The sequence below is a fragment of the Calypte anna genome, chromosome 15, assembly GCF_003957555.1.
Source record: "Calypte anna isolate BGI_N300 chromosome 15, bCalAnn1_v1.p, whole genome shotgun sequence".
Taxonomy (NCBI): domain Eukaryota; kingdom Metazoa; phylum Chordata; class Aves; order Apodiformes; family Trochilidae; genus Calypte; species Calypte anna.
The window spans coordinates 13,834,867-13,855,758 of record NC_044261.1 but is presented as its reverse complement, the minus strand read 5'-3'; the positions used below and the strand labels follow the sequence as shown (position 1 = coordinate 13,855,758).

General features: G+C 61.3%; 2 protein-coding genes across 4 annotated transcripts; one reads left to right on the top strand and one right to left on the bottom strand.

Moving 5' to 3' along the window:
* The first annotated feature begins 825 nt into the window (after positions 1-825).
* On the top strand, positions 826-13,622 carry THOC5 (THO complex 5). 3 transcript variants are annotated; one of them, XM_030460589.1, is made up of 20 exons: positions 826-908; positions 1,469-1,568; positions 2,033-2,176; positions 2,721-2,834; positions 3,669-3,766; positions 4,296-4,442; positions 5,854-5,968; positions 6,463-6,595; positions 7,528-7,605; positions 7,851-7,891; positions 8,437-8,536; positions 8,934-9,042; positions 10,260-10,361; positions 10,504-10,600; positions 11,604-11,718; positions 12,190-12,293; positions 12,379-12,466; positions 12,590-12,705; positions 12,976-13,166; positions 13,434-13,622. In XM_030460589.1, exons 2-20 carry the CDS (start codon positions 1,473-1,475, stop codon positions 13,495-13,497), a joined length of 2,052 nt encoding a protein of 683 aa, XP_030316449.1. In that variant the 5' UTR covers positions 826-908; positions 1,469-1,472; the 3' UTR covers positions 13,498-13,622. The 3 variants fall into 3 exon arrangements, with proteins under 3 accessions (XP_030316449.1, XP_030316447.1, XP_030316448.1); XM_030460587.1 differs by lacking the exon at positions 826-908 and adding an exon at positions 1,016-1,037 and having other exon boundaries at positions 11,568-11,718; XM_030460588.1 differs by lacking the exon at positions 826-908 and having other exon boundaries at positions 11,568-11,718; positions 13,417-13,622.
* Positions 13,623-14,463: 841 nt separating this feature from the next.
* NEFH (neurofilament heavy) lies at positions 14,464-20,328 on the bottom strand. Its single transcript, XM_030460816.1, has 4 exons — positions 18,484-20,328; positions 17,221-17,420; positions 16,420-16,544; positions 14,464-16,140 (listed from the first exon to the last, which is right to left on the bottom strand). Exons 1-4 carry the CDS (start codon positions 19,304-19,306, stop codon positions 14,955-14,957), a joined length of 2,334 nt encoding a protein of 777 aa, XP_030316676.1. The 5' UTR covers positions 19,307-20,328; the 3' UTR covers positions 14,464-14,954.
* Between the last annotated feature and the right edge of the window lie 564 nt (positions 20,329-20,892).

The following is a 20,892-nucleotide window of genomic DNA, read 5'->3' as shown; positions in this document are numbered from 1 at the left end:
TGTGGGGGGGTCCTGGGGGGAGCTGCAGAGGTGGGGAGGAGAATCCTGAAGCCCCCAGTGGATGCCTTTCCACCCCCCCGTGGTAGTTAAGGTTTGGCGACCGGAAGATATGGCGCTGCACGGGAAGGTAGGGCAGATCCCTGACGCCAGCAGGCGGCAGTGAGGATGTAAACCCAGGTTACATAAGGCAGCGTAACCAGAACAAGAAAGGCCATGTTGCCCCCACTACACTGGTGTCTGTGTGCTGGTGGACCGAGTAACTTGGGTTTGGTTGCCGTGCCATTCCTGAACCAGGTCGCCGCGCCTTCACCGAAGGCAGCACCCCCCACGGGGCAGTGCCAAGTAAATATTTGATACGTCAACGCCTGGCTCTTTTTTGTGGAGGGGGTGGGCTGGGGGGCTCACACCCCCTGGCAGGGGGAGCAACAAAACCCCCACCCTCCAAGTGCCCTGATACACCCCCTGCACACACACAAAAAAAGTCTCTGGACCCTTTGGGACCCTCGGCCATGCCCTCCCCCTGGCCCCTGAGCCCCCCAGTACTATTTGGAACACCCCAGGTACCCTCTGGGACCCCCCAGTACCCTTTGGGACTTCCAGACCCCCCGGTTCCATTTGGGACTCCCCTCGGTACCATTTGGGCCCACCCCTCGGTACCATTTGGGATGCTCCCAGCCCCCTCCTGCGAATCCCATTCAGGTCCCAGCCCCCCCCTCAGCGGTGTCAATGAGGGGGTTGGGCCCGCCCCCTCCCCAAGCTCCGCCCCCTTATAAAAGCCACGCCCCGTCCCTAGCGGTCCTCCGACTCGAGTGACCGCTAGGGGGCGCCCTCAGCGGCTGTGCCGCTCTGCGCCGCGCTACTCGCTTCCGCTGACGCCATTTCCGGGTGGGGCGGAGGGGAGAGGGGAGGTGAGTGGCGGGACCGGACCGGACCGGGCCGGGCCGGGGGTTCGGGTGCGGGAGGCCCGGGATCTTGCGGCCTGGAGGGCTCCGGAGGAGCGGGGACACCCACACACCCCCACACACACTCCGGGCCTGGTGTGCGGGGGCTCTGTGGCGGGGCTCCGGGCTAACGGGGACCCTCGGGGGCGCTGTGCTGCCATGCGGGGCCCTGCGGGAGAGCAGAGGTCTCGGGGTCGCTGTGCAGGGAGGCTCCGGGGGGGCACAGGCCCCTGGGCTGGGGGTGGGGGCCCGGGAGACTCTCTGGGAGGCCTGGGGTGCTGAGGGAGCTCGGGTGTTCGGGGGGGGCTCTGGGCCTGGGGTGCTGAGGGAGCTCTGGGGACTGGGGGGGTCTCCAGGCTAGCGAGGCCCCTGGGTCTGGGGGTCCCCTGAAGGAGCAGAGCCCTCAGGGCTGGGGTGCTGGGGGGTAGAAGGGCTGGGGCTGGAGGGGCAGGGAGGGTGGTGTGGGGGTCCCAGGTGTGTTCAGCCCCCCCCAGGAGCAGTGGCTTTGCCCTTTCTCCCCCTGGCAGGGCCATGTCTTCAGACTCCAGCAAGAAGAGGAAACCCAAAGTGATCCGCACGGACGGGGGCCCCCAGGAGGGCAAACGGGGCAAGGGTGATGCTGAGCAGGTAGGGTGAGGCTCTGCTCCCACCTCCTCCTTCCCAGCCTCAGTTCTTCCCTCCGGAGAGCAGTGGGATCCTTTCCTCAGAGCCCAGGGTGCTCTGCGTCTCCCTCTCTGGATTTGGGAACCCCATTTCCCTTCAGGAAACGCAGGGAGAGCCCGCAGGAGGCTGAGAGATCCCCTGGGGGGGGATGATGGGGGTTTCAAAGTGCTCCCAGCAGCACCTGGGTCACCCGGGCTCAGGGGATGCTCCCTGGATCATCCAGGGAACATTCATCCCAGGAATTATTGATCCTGGGCTGTGTTCATCCCACCTGGCACAGGGCAGAGATCAGAGCAAATCGACCCTAACTCCAGCCTTAAATTCCCAGGTGGTTTTAATGTTTGCCTCCAGGGTTGTTCGTGCTCCTGGGTGTAGGGGGATAAGGATAAGGGGCAGGAGGGGGCATCTGAGGGTCTCTGTCCCTGCAGGATGTGCGTTACTACAGTGAGGAGGGGGAGGTGGATCTCCGGGACCCCATCAAGGATTATGAACTCTACAGAGACACCTGCCAGGAGCTCCAGAGGCTGATGGCAGAAATCCAGGAGCTGAAGACCCGAGGGATCAAGGATAATGTAAGGAAAAGGCTCAGTGCTGGATTCCCTGGGGGGTTGCTGGGATTCTTTTCCTGTTAATCCCAGAAGAAGAAGAGGAGCAGAACCCGTGTGCTGCTTTCCAGGGGGAGCCAGGGGGGGTGGAGCAGCCTCCCTTGGAACCATTCAAACCTGGGATAGCATGATCATGGCTCTCCAGTTCTCCAGACCCAGTTATGGCGAGCTCTGCTCCTGATGGGCTCCTGGAGCAGCACTTGGGCCCCCCTGAGGGCATCAAGGCTGTGGCTGGGAGAGGCTTGAGCTGCCACCACCCCTGCTGTCCCCCCCCCCACAGCAGCCTGGGCTGCTTCAGCCCCCAGACCCCCCAGGTTCTTTCCAGCAGGTTCTGATCCCCCTGGGAAGGCCCTGGGGGTGTGAATCCTGGGTCCTGAGCTCAGCACCCAAGCCCCTGTGTGGGCTGGCACCCAGTGCCTGCAGCCAGGGGGCTTTCTGGCCAGAGCTGCCTCCCTGCACACACACCCTCCTCCCCCTCCCCACCCCCCTCTCTCCCCTCCCACCCCCCCAGGCTGCAGAGATCGATGAGAGGAGGCTCCAGAGCTGTGTGCACTTCATGACCCTGAAGAAGCTGAACCGCCTGGCACACATCCGTCTGAAAAAGGGCAGAGACCAAACCCACGAGGTGAGGGCAGGGCCTGGGGGGGTGGGATGAGGGCAGATGGGGATTCACAGAGCTCAGAAGCCATTTCTGCCTGGTCTGGGGGTGGGTGGGAGAGAGGGGTTTAATAAACAGCAGTCAGGGCCTGCATTTGTTTCTCTCAGGAGCTGTGGAGGTAAGGTATGGGGCTGCAGGGAGAACTGAGGGCACCTTCCAGGGCCTGAAGGGGCTCCAGGGAAGCTGGGGAGGGGATTGGGACAAGGACAGGGAGGGATGGGATGAGGGGAAGGGTTTCCAGCTGCAAGAGGGGAGATGGAGAGATCTTGGGAAGCAATTGTTTGGTGTGAGGTGCTGAGCCCCTGTCCCAGGTTGCCCCCAGAAGCTGTGGCTGCCCCATCCCTGGCAGTGTTGAAGGTTGGATGGGGCTTGGAGCACCCTGGGCTGTGGGAGGGGTCCCTGCCCATGGAATGGGGGTTGGGATTGAATAATCTTTAAGGTCCCTTCCCACCCAAACCACTCTGGGGTTCTTTCATAGCTCTGATGTTCATTGTACCACTGGGGAAACTGAGGCACAGGCAGAGGATGCTGCTCATCCCCAGCAGCTCTGCCCTGTCCTTGTCCCCAGAACATGCCACCTCTAGAGCAAGGTCAGTCTCCCATAAGGAGCTTTCCCAGCCCTTGAAAAATGTCATTTTACCCCCCCAGAAAAAGTTGCAGTGTACCCTAAAGCCCCCTGTCCCTTGCTGGCACAGTGAGCAAGGGGGGTGTTGGTGACTCTGGTGGGGAGGTGTCTTTGCTGGGAGGAAGAGGCTTTGCTGGGAAGCTTCACCATCCTCTCCCTGTTGGTGTCTGTCTCAGGCAAAGCAGAAAGTTGATGCCTATCACCTGCAGCTCCAGAACTTGCTCTATGAGGTGATGCACCTGCAGAAGGAGATCACCAAGTGCCTGGAATTCAAGTGAGTTTGAGGAGGGAGGAGGGGGAACCCCAGTCTGTCCAGCTTTGGGGTGGAGGTCTCCAGGTTTGGGGTCTCTTTGTCAGATTCCCACATTTGCCTGAGCCCAGGGATGGAGGGGAGAGGGGGCTCTGGGGGTCACCTCACAGGTGTCCTGGGGTCCCTGTGCTGGGATATGAGGGAGGAGCTGGAGCCAGAGGGGGCTGTGCTGGGCCCCAAACCTCCAGGAGTCAATCCAGGAGAGCAGAAGGAGTCTCCATGGAGGAAGGGAACCCTTATCAGCCCCTGCTGTGGCCTTGCAGTGTGAGGCTGGGCTGGCACATGCAGGCACTGCTGGCTTCTGCACTGCTTCCCCACACTCTCCCCCTTCCCACTTTCTTCCTCTCCCTCTCCCCACACTCTCCCTCTCCCCACACTTCTTCCCTCCCCACCCCCTCCTCCTCTTCCTCTGCCCCCCCACGCTCTTCCTCTCCCCACACTCCTCCCTCTTCCCACTCTCTGGTGTTCCTCAGCTTTCCCCCTCTCTTTGCAGATCAAAACATGAGGAGATTGAGCTGGTGAGCCTGGAGGAGTTTTACAGAGAGGCCCCTCCTGAAATCAGTCGTCCTTCCATCACCCTCTCTGAGCCCCACCAGCAGACCCTGGCCAGACTGGACTGGGAGCTGGAGCAGAGGAAGAGGTGGGGCCCGGTTTGAAGGACCTGGAAAAAAAAAACCCACACCCCTACACCCCCCACCTTGATCTGTGGTGCCCAATTCACTTTTTAATTGGATTATTCTTCGTTACCAGAAGCGAAGGGGCAGGGTGGCTGCTGCTGTCACCCTTCTCTGCCACGGTGGGAAGCTGCCTGCCTGGTGCTGAGCTGTCACTGTCACCAGTGGCCTGGTGGTGGCAGCCACCTCCTGGGCACATCTTCTGAGCCTCTCTGGGCTGGCCAGGCAGCTCAGCTGCTTCCTCTGCTCTCACCCCACATTCCTTGGGTTTAACAACGGCCAGCAGGAGCTTTTCCAGCTGGGCACAACCCACACCAGCTCACTGGAGTCACTGGTGCTGCTGGGAGCTCCAGCCCCTCCTGCTTTGCTTCTCCCAAACCCTTCACATCCAACCTGTCTGCTCCTGCCCTGGAACTGCAGCCTGGAGCTTCCAGAGAGCTTTACCTGGGATTCTCCTGAGGGTTTTCCTTTACTGCAAAACTTCTCAGAGGGGAGAGGTGATCCAAGCTCTGGGATTTCATGGCAGAGGAGGCTTGAAATCCCCTTCCTGTCTCCTTGCCCCATTGCTGCCCTCAGGAACACCACCATCACGTCTCACAGCTCTTGGGGTGGGCAGAGCTGCTTCAGGAGGTGCTGCTGCTGGGGGTGCTTGGGGCTCTTTCTGTTGGGATTTTCCACCTGGGATTTGCTTTCGGCTCTTCAGCACATGCCTGGTGGGTGCTGTGCTGCCCCGGCTGCACAGGGGGAGCTCTGCAGAGGTGTTTCCAAACTTTGCATCCCAACCACTGTGGGTCAGAGCCCCTTGGGGAGTGCTGAACCCCAAAATTCTGCTTGGAAGCAGAAACATTCCAGTCCTGCAGTGCCCCAGGTCTGTTCCCCCTGGGGGCAAAGTTCCTCTGAGGGTCCCAAGGGGAGGGTGCCACACACACACTCACTCTCCTGACATGGTTGAGACATTTTTGGGCAACAACCCCCATCCCCAGCTGGCCCTGCAGGGCCAGAGGTTGCCACCAGCAGCAGCAAAAAGATTTCCCTTTTTTTCTCCCTAAACACAAGCAGAGCCAAGGAGTCAGGGAGAGCTTACATCCTCCTGGCTTCCCCTCCCAGGTAGGGAGGAACACTTGGTGATGGGGGAAACCTCAACTGCCACAGATTTAACCAAACAGTTGATGTGATTCTGGGGGGCTGAAGTGAAAAAGGCTCTGGTGGGATCAGCAGGATCTGCCAGGGAAGACCTGCTTGCTCTCCTTCTTCCCACCCCTAAGCCTTTCCCTTCTGCCTCCACTTGCCCTGACAGCTCTTTCTTTGTCACCCTGAGCTCTTCTGGTTCCTGTGGTGCCTTTAGCCAGGTCAGTGCCCAAATTCCCCTTTCCATAGGCTGGCAGAGAAGTACAAGGAGTGCCTGACCAGCAAGGAGAAGATCCTGAAGGAGATTGAGGTGAAGAAGGAATATCTGAGCAGCCTCCAACCTCGACTCAACAGCATCATGCAGGTACTGGAGCTCTGCAGGGAGATGGGGGGCGGGGGGTGGAGGAAAGGTTTTGGGGGGGCTCTGGGGGTTGTGCTAGAGAAGTTCAACTCCCGGGCTGGTTCTGCTTGGGAGCTGCTTCTTTCCCAGTCCCCTGGGAGGAGGGGGAGATGGTGGTTCCTGTCAGAGCCTCCTTGTTTATGCGGCAATTCCTGCAGAGCTGCAGCTGGAGGAGTCATTAAAAATGGGCCTTTCCCTGGAGAGAGCCCGAGCTCAGTCCCAGCCCCTCACCACCTGCCTGGGGAGGGAAGAAACAAGAGAAGGAACTGGGTTATTTTCTGATCCAAAAGTTTTCCAAGCAACCGGGAGAGCTTTCAGCCCTTCCCAGGGCGGGCAGAGCTCGCTGTGCCACTGGGCTGCTTTCCAGTGTCCCCCTTGCCAGCTGGGGGTGACAGAGGTGGTGAAGAAGGTGATTTTTCTGTTCTCAGTGACCAGGCTTCCTTCTCCTCTTCCCCCAGGCCTCCCTGCCTGTCCAGGAGTATCTCTTCATGCCCTTTGACCAGGCACACAAGCAGTACGAGACAGCCCGGCACCTCCCACCACCTCTCTACGTCCTCTTCGTTCAAGCCAGTGCCTATGGGCAGGCCTGTGGTGAGAGCACAGCCCCTGGGGACACCACTGTCACCAGCTGGGGCTGGTGGACAAGGTCAACCCTCCCCTCCACAGGCCAGATTTCACACCTGCTTGCAGGTCTGGGGACACTTGGGGAGGGTCCTCTTTGTCCCTGCTGCTCTGCCACCTGATTCTGCTGAGCCCAGAGGGGTTGGGGTGGCCTCAGGGTCAGGCACAGTTGAGGCAGCAGCACTTGAAACCTTGTTTGCTCAGCTCCCTGGCTGGAAGAACTGCTTGGGAGACCCTTCTCAAGGTCAGCAGGGACATCCCTGTAGCCTGGGAGGTGGCTCAGGTACTGACACAGCCTCTCAAGAGCTGTCACCCTTTGGGGTGGCTGTTAGGTTGTGCCACCCGGGGGTGGTGGGTGCCTCTCTCTGCCCTTACAGATCTCATCAAAGCCTCCTCCCTTTGGCCAGCTTTGCACTTGCAGGGGTTTGGGGAGCTCCCCCCTGGGTGAAGAGGGTTCAGGATCCCCCAGGGCTGTGCACACCTCCTTCGTGAAGGACTTGGAGCATGGTGGAGGAGCTGCAGCCCCTCCTGCTCTCAGGCCCTTCAGGGAGCAGGGCAGGTGGCAGAGGAGCAGGGAAGGGCCACACAGGGACCCTGGGCCACACCAGCTCCTTGCTGAAGGACATCTGTGGCCATGCTGACCCAACTCCTCACTCCCTCCTCCTGCCAGCCCCACCCCAACCCTTGGTAAAGATTTGGCTTTTATGGTTTCTAGGGACATTCCCTTCAAACCCAGGGTTCTTCCTCCCTCTAACCCTACTCTCCCCAGGAGATCCAGCCCTGCAGTGTCCCCATGAGCCCCCTGAGCTTCCTCTGCCTCCCACAGCCATGCAGCAGGAGAGCAGGGCTGCTTCACAAAGAGAAGTGGGGTTCATAGCTGAGGTTTTCTGTCTCCTCTGTAGATAAGAAACTCGTGGTGGCCATTGAAGGGAGCGTGGAGGAAGCCAAAGCCCTGTACAAGCCACCTGAGGACTCCCAGGGTGAGCTTGGGAGGGTACAGGGTACTGGGTGGGTGCTGGAACAGGGCTGTGCCTGGTGTCTGCCCCTCTGTCCCCACAGCTGTCCTGAGAGATTCTCACAGCCCCTTCTCTGCTGGAGTGAACCCTGGGACTGGGGGACACCTTCCTGTGTGCCTGCAGCCTGCTGGGTCCGGGGTGGGGGTGTTGGGGTCCTTCTGGGGGTGGGAGAGCTGCCCTTGCCCCCCCTGACACCTCCCTCTCTGCAGATGATGAGAGCGACTCTGACGCAGAGGAGGAGCAGACAACGGTAAGGGACAGCCCTGTCCCCTCCTGGGGACCCTCCCAGTGTTGGCTCATGCTGACAAACCACCCCACACCTGCTAACTGGGAGCTACTGGGGGAACTGGGCCTGCTGGTAAATCACAGAATCCCAGAATGTCAGATTGGAAGGGACCTCAAGGATCCTTTTGAAATCATTGTTGATGTCAGATGTCCTGGCACCCCATCGAGCTGAGACTTCAAACTTTTCAGAGTGGGGGAATCCACCCCTTCCCCTGGGAGGGAAAAACTGACCTTGTGTGTCCAAAATTGAGTGGTTTGTGGGCGGAGGGGGGGTGCCAGTGCCAGCTTCTGCCCCCCAGTGCAGTAGAACCAGGGCACAGAGCTGCCCAGCTCCTGTCCCATCCTGCCCGGCAGCTCCAGCTGGAGCTGTTCCACTTTGTATAAATAGCCTCAGGCTGGGGAAGAGGCTGCTGTCCAGTGGGTAGGGAGGGGGGGGGGAACCCATATCCAACCCACTGGGTTGCCAAGGAGTAGGAGGGGCAGGGGCTGAGGGCTCAGTGTCCCCCCCAGAAGCGGCGCCGTCCCACCCTGGGTGTGCAGCTGGATGACAAACGCAAGGAGATGCTGAAGAGGCACCCTTTGTATGTCACCATCGACCTCAAATGCAAGGGTAAGCAGAGTCTGGTGGCCCTGGGGTGTGTAACAGCAGGTCCAGGGAGCACCCCAGCAGCAGTTTGGGATCCTCAGAGAGAGCTCAGGGTGTTGGGGGGAGGTTTTCCTGCCCCTGTCCCCAGCTGGGATGAGCAGGACCTTCCCTGGGAGGTGATTTGTCACTGTCTGCTGGAGCTCCTCTCAGCCTCGTGGGTGGGGTGGCCTTGCTCTGAAGCTTTCTCCATCAACTGGGAGCTCTTGGTGGGACCTTGGACCTGGCAGATGCTGAAAGGATGGTGCTGGGGGATGCAGTGCCAGTACTTCCCCTCTCTGCCCCCTTTGCTGTCACCCCAGCAGGGGGGCACAGAGCCCTCTCTGCAGCCTGGAGCAGACAGTGATGTCCCTTCTTGGTGCAGATGAGAATGTCCTTCACCTCACCTTCTACTACCTGATGAACCTCAATGTCATGACAGTGAAAGCCAAGGTGACCACTGCTCTTGAGATGACAACTGCCATCAGTGCTGGGTAAGGAGAACCCCGGGGTGCTGACCCCGGAGCTCCTTGGGTGGAGACCTCTCCCTTTGTCCCTGCTGTTCTACCATGCTCTGTGGCATGTGGTGGCAATGTCCTTCTGCTGAGCCCCTCCATGTCACACTGCAGGGGAGATTTTACCCTCAGTCCCTTGCCTGGAGCACCCTGAGGGCCTTTGTGCTACTCTGCAGTTTCAAAGTGCTGCCTTGGATTGTCCTTGGGTGGGCAGCAGACACAGACCCTGCAGAGCACAGTTTTGGGGAGCTCCAGAACCCCACCAGGCTGCCACAGCCCAGGCAGCATCTTCCTCCCTCTGTCCTGGGGCTGGGAGGTTGGGAACCTCTGAGGGGGAGCAGTGCCAGGCCTGTCAGGAGCTGGGGACAACTTTTGCTGCTTGTCACTTCAATCCCCTTCTCACAGCTGAGCTGGTTTCCCTGCCCCCAGCAGCTCCTGTCACCTCCTGGCTCTGGGGGGGTCACCTTGGCTTGGGTGCTGGACCTGCAGCTCCCTGTCCTCCCTCTGTATCCTGCTTTGGGTGAGGAACCAGGAGCTGAACCAGGAGCCTCCCAGGGAGCTCCCATCACCTCCCAGGCTGCTCCCATCACCTCTCAGCTCCCCGCTGTCTCTCCCAGGACCAGGAGGAGGTGCCTGAGGAACAGGGATGTGAGAGGCTGCTCGGTGGTAGCTGGAAGCAGCTGCTGCCTTCTCATCTGTCTTGCTTGGAGCCTCCTGCTTCTCTTGGGGTTCTCCCCAAGGTACCCAAACCCCCTATGACAACAGATGGAGCCTCTCCACAGGGCTAGAGGACCCCAAAAGCAGCCAGCCCCTCAAATCTTAGGGCCCTGCATGGGTTTGTGAGTAAAGTCAGAGATGGAGAACTTTGTTTTGTGAAGGAGAATTCCTCTGCTTCAGCTTCTCAGGTGGCAAACCAGACCCTGCTGGGGCTGGCCAGGCTTTCTCCAGGCACATCAGGTTTTGGGGTTCATGGACTGATGTGCCTGGGGCCTTGGGGAGCTGTTGGTTCCCTGTAATTCCAGTCTTTTTCCCTGCCTGGGAGGAGACAGCTCTCTCCTTTTGGAGTGGAATGGAGAGGAACCCAACTGGGAGAGCTCATAATCCCCTTCCGTGGGCTCAGAGCCTCTTAGGGGCCACCCAAGGGAGATCTGGAGCCCCAGGCTGCTCCTGATGAATCTTTTCCCTCCTCCTGCCAGTGACCTGCTCTCCCCAGACTCCCTCCTTAACTGCCTCTATCCAGGAGACCACGGAAGGAGAACTCCCAACCCAGCCAACCAGTTCCAGTTTGATAAAGTGGGGTGAGTGGGGCAGCACCCAACAGAGACTGCAGGGTGAGCACCCAGCACCACGTGTCCCTGGCCAGGAGGACTCAGTGCCTGGGAAGCTGGTGTCCTGCTGGCAGGAAATGTGGTGGTGGCATCACCCTTCTTGTCCCCACAGCATTGTGACCTTGAGTGACTATGTGGCAGAGCTGGGGCACCCCTACCTCTGGGTGCAGAAGTTGGGAGGGCTGCACTTTCCCAAGGATCAGCCTCAGGTATGTCAGACCCCCTGGAACCTTGAGCTCTGGGGGAGGTTTTGGGGGACACTTGTTGGGTCTTGTCCCCACAGCTGCACCAAAAGACAGCACAGCCTTGGCTCAGTTGGGAGAATCCTGGAGTCCCAGACTGGTTTGGGTTGGAAGGGACTCCAGTTGGATGCTGAGTTGAAGGGGGTATGAGGGCTGCTGGGGGCATGCAGAGCACCCTGGGGTGCTGGTTGTGTCCCTTGGTGGGTTCTGTATGGACCTTGGGAGCTGAGGGAGGGATCTCGGAGTGAAGTGGAAGGAGATCTGAATGAGAATCCTGGAGTTTCAGTCTGGTTTGGGTGGGAAGAGACCTTAAAGCTCCCCCAGTGCCACCCCTGCCATGGTCAGGGACATCTCCCACAGCCCAGGGTGCTCCAAGCCCCATCCAACCTTCAACACTGCCAGGGATGGGGCAGCCACAGCTTCTGGGGGCAATCTGGGACAGGGGCTCAGCACCCTCACACCAAACAACTTCTCCGTCCCCAACATCTCCTCTCCATCTCCCCTCTTGCAGCTGGAAACCCTTCCCCTCATCCCATCCCTCCCTGTCCTTGTCCCAAGTCACTCCCCAGCTTTCCTGGAGCCCCTTCAGGCACTGGAAGCTGCTCTAAGGTCTCCCCATGGGATCCTTCTCCAGGCTGAACACCCCCAACTCTCTCCCCCTGGCTCCAGAGCTGCTCCAGCCCTCCCAGCATCTCCAGGGCCTCCTCTGGATTGGCTCCAACACCTCCCTCTCCTTCTGCTGATGGGGACCCAGAGATGGACCCAGTGTCCTGTGTGTGTCCCCTGAATCTGTGTGTGACAGCCCCCAGACCCTTGTGTCTCCCTGAGCAGTGACTCCAAGGCCCTCCTGTCTCCATGGGGTGGCTCCTGGAACAGTGGGGTTGTGACAGTCTCTCGTGCCCACAGAGTGGGGTGGTGACAGTCCCTCCTACAGACACAGTGGGGTGGTGACAGTCCCTCCTGCCCACAGCACACGGTGACAGCTGACAACTCCCTGAGTGCCAGCCACATGGAGCTGACAGTGAAGCTGCTGCGGTCCCGCCTGCAGTCCCGCCTGGCTCTGCACAAGCAGTTTGCCTCCCTCGGTGAGTCCCAGGCTTCCCAACCCCGCCAGGACAGGGGAGAGGGGACACAGGAGGTGACTGATGTCAGGACAGCTCTGCAGTGCTACCCTCGGTACTCCCAGGTGTCCCCTCTGCCCTCACTGGTGGGGGCGCTGTCCCCAGGTGGGTGGGAGAGGAAGGTTGTGTCCCTTCCCAGTGCTCAGCATCCCTTTGGGAATGGGTTTTCTTGCTCTGGGAATCGTTTTGGGTGGTGGTGGGAGGTGACCCAAACGCCCAGACATGTCCTGCACCCACCCAGCAGGGTGGTTTGTCCCCTGCCAGGTCTCTGAGCTCCAGCAGGATCACTGCTGAGCCCTTCACTGCACCTGAGGAAGGTGCCAGCAGGATAACAGTGTCCCCAGGTCCCAGTTTTAGAGCATGTCCACCTTCAGGATGGTGATGGCTCTGTCCCCAGCCTCCTCCCAACTCAGGTGGCCTTGTCCTTGGTTGCAGAGCACGGGGTTGTGCCAGTCTCCAGCGAGTGCCAGCATCTCTTCCCTGCCAAGATTGTCTCCCGGCTGGTCAAGTGGACAGCCATTCCCTATGAAGATTATGCAGTAGGTGCCAAGCCCTGAGCATGGAGCCCTTCCAGCTCCTTCCTGCATCCAGCAGCTCCTCATTCCTCTTCTTCCCTCCTTGCAGGAGCTGCCCTACACTAAAGATGTCATCGAGGCAGGCTTGGCTGAGGACACTCACCTCTACTACATGGCCCTGATTGAAAGAGGCACAGGTTGGGTGACTTGCCTTCCCCTCACTCCCACCCCCAAGCATTCCAGGGCAGCCTCTGGGTTTTCTGGGATATCCATCCCACCTGGAGGCCCTGGGGATGATGTTTTATGCCTGCTCTGCTCAGCCAAGCTGCAGGCTGCTGTGGTGGTGAACCCAGGGTATTCCACCCTGCCCCCTGTCTTCAGCCTCTGTCTCAACTGGAAAGGGGAAAGGACCAGCAGCAATGATGACAACATCAGGGTAACAGGGGCTGGGGGGATGGGCCTGGCACTGTGGGGGGTTCCAGTGCTCCCATGTCTAGAATAAGTGGGCCCTGAGGTGAGCTGGGGGCCAGGCAGCCCGCTGAGACCTGCTGGGTCCTGAAGGGCTGAGCCTCAGGACCACTTTACCCCCACCCCACTTTGCCCCAATTCCACCTTTCCCCAATCCCACTTCGCCCTGATTCTGCCTTGTCCCCATCCCACTTTGCCGCAACCCCGCTTTGCCCCAACCCCACTTTTCCCCATCCAGGCCATGGAGAGTGAGGTGAATGTACACTACAAGGAGCTCTGGGGCCCCAAGCCAGGCTCCCAGCTGCTGACCAACCAGCTCCAGAGGCTCTGCATGGTGCTGGATGTCTACTTGGAGACTGAGCCCCACGACCCCAGTGTGGAGGGACCCAAGGAGTTTCCCCAGGAGAAAATGTGTCTGCGTTTGGTCAGGTGGGGACACCACACCCTGGGGAGGTGGGGGGGGGGTGTGCTAACAGAGACCCAGTTTGGGGTTTGTGTTGGGTCAGGGGAGAACCCCACACCCTGGGGAGCTGGGGGGGGGGGTATGAGGGTGCTAACAGGGGGTTTGAACCCCCCCCTCTGGGGATTTTCCCTCCTGCAGTGGGGCAGGACTCCCAAGACAAGGTTTGGGGGATTTTTTTGGGGGGGGGAGGGTCATGGGTTGCCTGACCCCCCCTAGGTCTCATCTTCTTCCAGGGGACCCATGCGCCTGAAACCCTTCAAGTTCAACCACCCCCAGGGCTTCTTCAGCCACCGCTGAGCCTCATCCTGCCCACAGAGAGGAGCAGCCCCATCCCACACTTCTTTTAATTTTCAGAGATTTTGGGGGGGAGTTCAACTGAAGATTTTGTAGCCCAAAGGATTAAACCCTGTGCTGAAGGCAGAGTGTGTGGCTGCCCTCTCTGTTGGGGGGGGGAGGGGGAGCTGCAGCAACCCCTGATCCTCCTCCTCTCTCTGGGCTCTGGCCTTGCTGCAGGTACAGCCCTGTGCTTGGGAGGGCTGCCTGCCTCCTACCCTCCCCACTGCAGGGCTTGGGGACCTCCCAGCTGAGCTGGCTAAAAACTGCCAGGGCTAAAAATACTCCCTCCCCAGAGCCTGCACTGCAGCCCTGCCTCTCCCTGCCTGACAGCACCTGACTCAGCACCACCCCACAGCAAGGGGGGGGGGGGGTTGGCTGCTTCCCCAGGGGAGCAGAACCCCCCCAGAGCCATGCCAGGGGGTGGGACTCCCAGCACCCCCAGTTCCCCGCTGGGGGTACTGTCCCACCACTAGAGGTGCTTCCAAGGTCAGTGTCAGCATCACTGTGTCCCTCCCACCTACCCCCTCTGGGTGATTTTCTCTTCCCCCCCCCCCTCCAAGGGGGATTTTTCTCCCAGGAATGCTGACAGAACCTCCCCAGACTGCAGTGCTGAGTTTCTAACGGGCTTTGCCACTCCTCCCAGCAGCCAGGCTTTAAAAAGAGAAGAATAAAAAGGATAAAACCTCTTTAAATCCTTTGCAGAGCACCGGGGGGGGGGGCGGGGGGAGGGAGGCAGGGTAGAAGTCCCCATTCTATCCCCCCCCCCCGGATCTTTCACCCTGCTGTGCGGTGGATTTTTCCCCCGTAGGAAGGCAGCCAAGGGGGGTTGGAAAGACCCCTGTCACCCCCCAGCCCTGGCTGACAGCTCCCAGTCCCCCCAAGCCAAGATTTTCTGCTTTGAAGTGCCATCTCTGTGTGTGTCCCACCCCCCACCAAAAAAAAAAAAAAAATCAAAAGGCAGCAGAGCCAGGGGGGGTCTCTGTAACCACTTTATTTGGTTATTGCACAGAAAGCAAATAACAGTGGGCTGAGGTTCCTGGTGCTCTGTGTGCCTGAGTGTCACTCCAGGTGCAGCCTGTGTCACCCCTGGGAGGGGGCAATTGTGTCCCCCACCCCCAGGTCAGGGATAAACCCTCCAGCCCCCATCCCAAGCAGCAAGAGCTCTGCATTGCACTCATCCTTCCTTTGCACATACATGAAATAAATGCACTTATTGGAGAAGAAGAGGGGGAGCGGGTCCCCCAGGGGGCAGGGGGGGCTCCCCTCGGGTAGAATTCAAGTGTTTAACTGTGGTGTTCAGCGTGGGGCATGTTCTGCAGCTCTGCCCCCACCTATTGCTAAGGTAGAGCCCTGCCCTGGGGGGAACCTAGCAGCTCCCACCCCCCGGGGGGGTTCTTCAGCACCCAGGAACCCCCCCCTCACTTCTTCCCAGTGGGCACTGGGGCTTTGCCCTCCTTGCTGGAGGGAGCCTCAGCCTTGAGGGGCTCCTTACTGGCCTTGGGTTCATCTTTGGGTTTTGCTTTAGCTTTGGGTTCCTCCACCTTCTCCTTCTTGGGCTCCTCCACCTTCTCCTTCTTGGGCTCCTCCACCTTCTCCTTCTTGGGCTCCTCCACCTTCTCCTTCTTGGGCTCCTCCACCTTCTCCTTGGCCTTTGGCTTCTCAGCCTCCTTGCCAACCTCCAGCTGAGGTTTTGGTGGAGCTTCCTCAGCTTTTCCTTCTGCCACAGGTTTGGGGCCTGGCTTAGGGGTCTCCTTCCCTTCTGCCACAGGTTCCACCTTCTCTTTGGGTTTCTCCTCCACCTGGGCTGGGATATCCTTCTTGGGATCTTCCTCTTTCCTGCCCTCCTCAGCTCCAGGCTTGGAGGGAGCCTTCACTTCCTTGGGCTGCTCTTCCTTTGGAGGGGCTTTTGGCTCCTTCAGAGGGGAGGGGGGGACCTCCTTGCCTGGGGCCACTTCCTCCTGGGGGCCCTTGGCCTCTTCCTTGACTTTCTCAGGGGACTTCACAGATGGGGTCTTGGCCTCTTCTTTCAAGGGGGTTGAGGGTTTCTCTGGGGACTTCACCACTGGAGTCTTGGCCTCCTCCTTTGAAGGAATTGGGGGCTTTTCAGGGGATTTGACAGCTGGGGTCTTGGCCTCCTCCTTCGAGGGGGTCGGGGGTTTTTCTGGGGACTTCACACTTGGGGTTTTGGCCTCCTCCTTTGAGGGAGGTGCAGGTTTCTCTGGGGACTTCACAGCTGGGGTCCTGGCCTCCTCCTTTGAGGGGGACTCAGGTTTCTCTGGGGACTTGGCCTCTTTTGCAGGAGACTTGGCCTCCTTTTCATCCTCTGCTTCAGCTTTCTCCTCTTCCTCCTCCTCCTTTTCAGCTTCCTCCTCTTCCTCTTCAGCTTCCTCCTCTTTCTCAGCCTCATCCTCCTCAGTGACCTCCTCAGTCACCTGGATTTCCTCTGTCTGCTCCTCCACTATCACTGTCTCTTTCTCAGATTTTTCCACCACCCTGATCTTCTCCTCACTCTTCACCTTGATGGGAACCTTGGGGACCACCTCGGGGAAGGAGATCATCCCAAAGCCAGACTCAATCCGATATTCCTCCCCTTCCAAGAGTTTCCTACCAGAAAGAGACCAGAGCAGGGACAGTCAGTGATTGCTTCTCACCTCCTCCCATGACCAGGAGCTGACAGCCAAGTCCTGCAGCTCCATCTCCTTCCTCCTCCTCCTCCACTCTGGGCTCTGCAGATTCCTCACCCATGTGCAGGGTTGGGTCCCCCAGTTGGACACCATGACCTTGGAGGATTGATGGGCTCTTCCTCATCAAGGACACCTTGGAGGAGTGTCCCCAAAGCCACCAGCAACAAGGGGCTGGCCAAGACCCTCCCCCCTTCCATACCTATAGGCAGCAATCTCGATGTCCAGGGCCATTTTGACGTTGAGCAGATCCTGGTACTCCCGGAGCTGAGCTGCCATCTCCCACTTGGTGTTCCTCAGCTCATTGTCAAGCTGCTGGATGGTTTCCTGTAGCAGAAAGAGCAATAGGTGGCCTGGGGGAGCAGTCCCCAGGAGCAGTAGGGCACAGAGCACCCCTAAGTAGTCCCCTGCTCTCCATCAGGGTGCTGTCACTGCAGCCACCTCCTCCTGCAACCACCGGGGAACAGGGACACTGCAAGGGGCTCTTGGTGTGTCCAACACCCTTAGAGGGGGCCACTTGTCCCCTTGGCAGGACCCTTGGGGGACTGAGAGCTGCTGTGCAACCCCCCCTCCCAGAACACCCTTGGGCAGGGACAAGCCCTGGGAACATCTCCAGGACCTGGGTGAGTCTGGTGGCCACCAAAACCCAGCCAGAGGCTAATGAGGACAGGGCAGCACCCTGGGGACAGTGTCTCAGATCACAGCCACCACCCGGTGCAATGCAGCTCTGCTCTGTGGGACACAAGGCAGAGCCTGAACCCGGAGCAGGTGGCTGTCACCGAGGTCCTGGGCAGCTCGAAGCCAGGCAGAGGGATGGGACAGCTCTCTCATGGGTGAGGGGACACAACGGGTCACGCAACGGGATACACGGGTGTCTCCACACACAACCTGGAAGCTCCACTCAGCCCTGGCTGTTCTGCTTCCCATCCCCACAGCCAAAGCTCCAACGCTGCTCCCTCCCTACCAAACCCCAGCAGGGGGTGCTGCCCCTGTCCCCCTGCACCTGATAGGAGAGGACATCTGCCTGGTGGCGTTCCTCCGAGTCCTGCCGCTGCCTCTCCAGTGACTCCTGGGTCCCTTTCAGAGCTTCCAGCTCGGTGCTCTTGGCCTGGAGCTGCCGGCGGTACTCGCAGATCTCCTCCTGGGCCAGGCGCATGGCATCTGTGTTCACCTTGGCCACCTCCGAGAGCTTGTCCAGCCTCACTGCGACAGGGACAGGAGCAGCTGCAGGGCTGGATGGGGGGGGGAGGGGGGGAAGGGGGCAGGAAGGAGCCTGCACCCCCTCCTGGGGAACCCCCTGTGCTTCTGGAGTCCCTGCAGAGCCAGCCCTGGGCTCACCAGGGAGGCAGAGGCACCTGGTCTGAGCAGATGCTTTCCCCATCCTGGAATTTTTTTGGGATTTTTGGTTTTGTTTTTTTATCCCAGTGCAAACCCACTCTGCTCACCCCCGTTCCCAATGGGCGTGGTGGCCGGGAATTGAGACACTGCCCCACGGCTCCGGACATCCCGAGGTGAGGCGGGTGGGAGGGGTGGGCACAGCCACTGCGGGAGGTCGAGGAGGGGTGGCAGGGGTGGGCACACAGGGAGCCGGCTGTGCCCACGGGTGTCCCCGGGCTGGGGGAGGAGGGGGCTGGGCTGGCCCCGCGGCCGCTGTCCGTGGTGCTGAGACGGCGCTGTCCGCGGTACTGAACCCGGTGCTGGTTCCGCCTCCCACTCCCGGTACCGTAGTGCCCCACCCACCCAACCAGCGCAGCACGGACACTCCCTGCTCCCCCCTCCCCTTCAGGGGTGCGGCACACACACCCCCCGCAACACACCGCAACCCCCTGGGGTCTGGCGCCAGTGCGGGTGACACCCTGCGGCATTTAAATGGGGGGGCGGTCACCCCATGGATTTGCGGGGGCTGTGCCACCACCCCAAAACGCACTGCGAGGTGGGGTACACTGAGGAGCTGCTGGGGTTACCCTAACTCCCTCCCGGAGTGCTGGGTACATGAGGAAGGGGCGAGCTCCCCCCAACGCCCTCCCGAAACACAGTGCAGACTAGGGGGGGGGGAGGGAGGAGGGGGGTGACCCTGCACCGCCTAGGGGGAGGGCAGGCTAAACCCCCTCCCGCCCCGGAATGCACTATATAATGAGGGAGGGGGGGCATGGGGGTGCCCTAATGCCCTCCCGGGGCTCGGCATGCAGTGGGGCCCTCTGAAAAGGGGAAGGAAGGGTTGGGGGTCTGCTGGCGGGGTGCGGCGGGGGGATACACATACACTCACCTCGGAACCACTCCTCGGCCTGCTGGGTGCTACGGGCCGCCGTGCCTTCCAGCTGGGCACGAAGGTCCCGGAGAGCAGCCGTGACTCCGGGGCGGAGAGCTGCGGGGGGTTCCCCGAGGGGCTCTGGGCGGGCTCCCCGCAGCAAAGCTCCCACTTCCGCCCGATGCTGCCTCCGCAGCAGCTCCGCTTCTTCTCGCAGAGCCCGGGCCCGCTCCTCCAGCGGCCCCCGAGCCCGTTCTTCTTGAGCTGAGAGCTGAGCCAAGCCCCGGGCCGCCGCTTCCAGCTCCGTTCGCTGCCGGGCCTCCTCCTCCAACCGGCCCCGCAGGATGGCCACGTCCTCGGTTAAGCGCGCCCGTTCCAGCCTCAGCTGCCCCTTCTCGGCTCCCAACCGCAGGACCGTACCCCGCATATCACGCAGCTCCCGGGCGTACAGCTCGCCCATCGCTGAGCGTCCCGCCTGCTGCTGCCGCAGGGCCGCCGCCTCCGCCGCCAGCGCCCTGTTCTGCTGCTCCAGAGCCCGGACCCGTTCGATGTAACCGGCGAAGCGATCGTTCAGCACCTGCAAGAGCTCCTTCTCGTTCCGCGCCCGCGGTTCTCCGTTCAGCGAGTCCAGGCTTTCGGTGGAGGAAGCGGCAGCGCTGCCGCCCCCCCCTCCTCCTCCTCCTCCGCCGCCGCCGATCCCCAACCCACCCCGAGCTCTCCCAGCTACCGGGCCCGGCCACGAGTGGAAGCCGCTGGAGGTGGCGGAGCGCGGGGGAAGGCGGCCCGGGTCCTTGCGGAGCCCCCCCGGGGGGCCCAGCAGCGTTTCCAGCATCAGGCTCATTGCCGACCCCCGCCCGCGCTGCGGCACCGCTGCTGCTGCCGCTGCCGCCGCCCCCTTTATAGGGCTCGGGGTGACCGCTCCGCTCCGCCCCGCCGGAGGAAACGGGGATGGTCACCGGTACCGGCACCGCCCCGCCCTGCAACCGCAGCGCCGAGGGTACGGGGGGACCCCCGGACACACCCAGAGAGGAGAGCGGGGAGCCGGGAGGGGGAGTGGGGTCTCCCCGGGAGGGGAATGGGACCCCCAGAACGGAGCTGGACCCCCGGGAAGGGAATGAGACCCCCGGGGAGCGAATGAGACCCCCGGGAGGGGAACGGGAGCCCCAGAAGGAGTCGGGGCTCCTGGGGAGGGAATGGGACCCCCGGAATGGGAATGGGACTCTCTGGAGGGGGACAGGACCCCCAAGACAGGAGCGGGGATCTCCCTCCGGGAAGGGAGAAGGGACCCCCTGAGGGCAAAGCGAGTATCCCGAAGAAAATGAAGGTTGAGTTCCCCAAAGGGAGCATGGATCCCCCCCCCAGGCACAGAGTGGGACCCCCAGGGAGGTAGCAGCCCCCCGGGTGGACTGAGACCCCTGAGAATACAACGTGGGACCCCTGGGAAGGGAACGGGATCCCCGAGGGCAGAGAATGGGTAGGGAGGGGGAAACCTCTGAAGGAAGCTGGGACCCCCGGACAGAGAGCGAGACCCCCGGGAATAGGGAATGGAACCAATGGGAAGGGAGCAGAGACCACCCCGAATCCCCTGGGAGGGGAATGGGACCCCCCAGGATGGAGCGGGACCCCAGGCGGTGGGATGGGTGGGAAGGGAGCAGGGAGCTGTGGTGGGGAACAGGGATCACCCGAAAAGGGAGTGAGGACCCCCTGGGAGGGGAGCGGGACCGCCAGGGCAGAGTGGGACCCTCAGGAAGGGAGCGAGGACCCTCGGGAATAGAGTTCAGAACCCCCCGTGAGGGAAGCGGGACCCCCTGGGAAGGGTTCCAAGACCCCCCAGGGCCCCACCCTGAGGTGAAGGAGAGCGGGGAGACCCCCAGAGGGCAGAGCCCTCCCCCCGGGGATCGGACCCTGATGGGGGGGTCGGGAGGGTCCCCCGAGTGGGCAGGGGACAGTCGGAGCGTTTGGTCGGGGGGTGATCCCACCTCGACCCTCACTACCCAGCCCCTGCGGAAGCCCCGCCCACCAGCATGCGTCGACCAGTCACAGCCAGCGGATCATGAGGCCAATCAGCATACGCAGCTCATCGGGCCAATCCATCAGGGCAGCTCTAGGGGCAGCCAATCAAAACCCCGGTGCGAGGAGCTCAGCCAATCAGAGACGAGTTGTGCCGAGCCCAGCCAATCGGCGATGCCGTTGTCCCGGGGTGAGTGGGGAGGAGGGGGGAACGGAGAGCGAAGGCTGCGGCCCCGGTGCATGCTGGGACGGGATGGGATGGGGGGGGAAGGGGCGGCCCGAGCCCCCCCGAGCCCCCTGTCCCCTCCTGTCCCCTCCTGTCCCTTCCTGTCCTCTCCTGTCCCCCCCGTCCCCTCCTGTCCCCCCAGTCCCCTCCTTTCCTCCTGTCCCCTCCTTTCCCCCTCCTGCCCCCCTATC

What these genes read in the sequence shown, in the direction of transcription:
- NEFH (XM_030460816.1), bottom strand. Translation starts at nt 19,306, where the DNA reads ATGAGCCTGATGCTGGAAACGCTGCTGGGCCCCCCGGGGGGGCTCCGC. An exon ending in CAGATGTCCTCTCCTATCAG is followed by an intron (nt 16,545 to 17,220) that starts GTGCAGGGGGAC and finishes TTTCTGCTACAG; the next exon opens with GAAACCATCCAGCAGCTTGA. An exon ending in ATCGAGATTGCTGCCTATAG is followed by an intron (nt 16,141 to 16,419) that starts GTATGGAAGGGG and finishes TCTTTCTGGTAG; the next exon opens with GAAACTCTTGGAAGGGGAGG.
- THOC5 (XM_030460587.1), top strand. Translation starts at nt 1,473, where the DNA reads ATGTCTTCAGACTCCAGCAAGAAGAGGAAACCCAAAGTGATCCGCACG. An exon ending in GCAGAGACCAAACCCACGAG is followed by an intron (nt 2,835 to 3,668) that starts GTGAGGGCAGGG and finishes TGTCTGTCTCAG; the next exon opens with GCAAAGCAGAAAGTTGATGC. An exon ending in CAGAGGAGGAGCAGACAACG is followed by an intron (nt 7,892 to 8,436) that starts GTAAGGGACAGC and finishes TGTCCCCCCCAG; the next exon opens with AAGCGGCGCCGTCCCACCCT.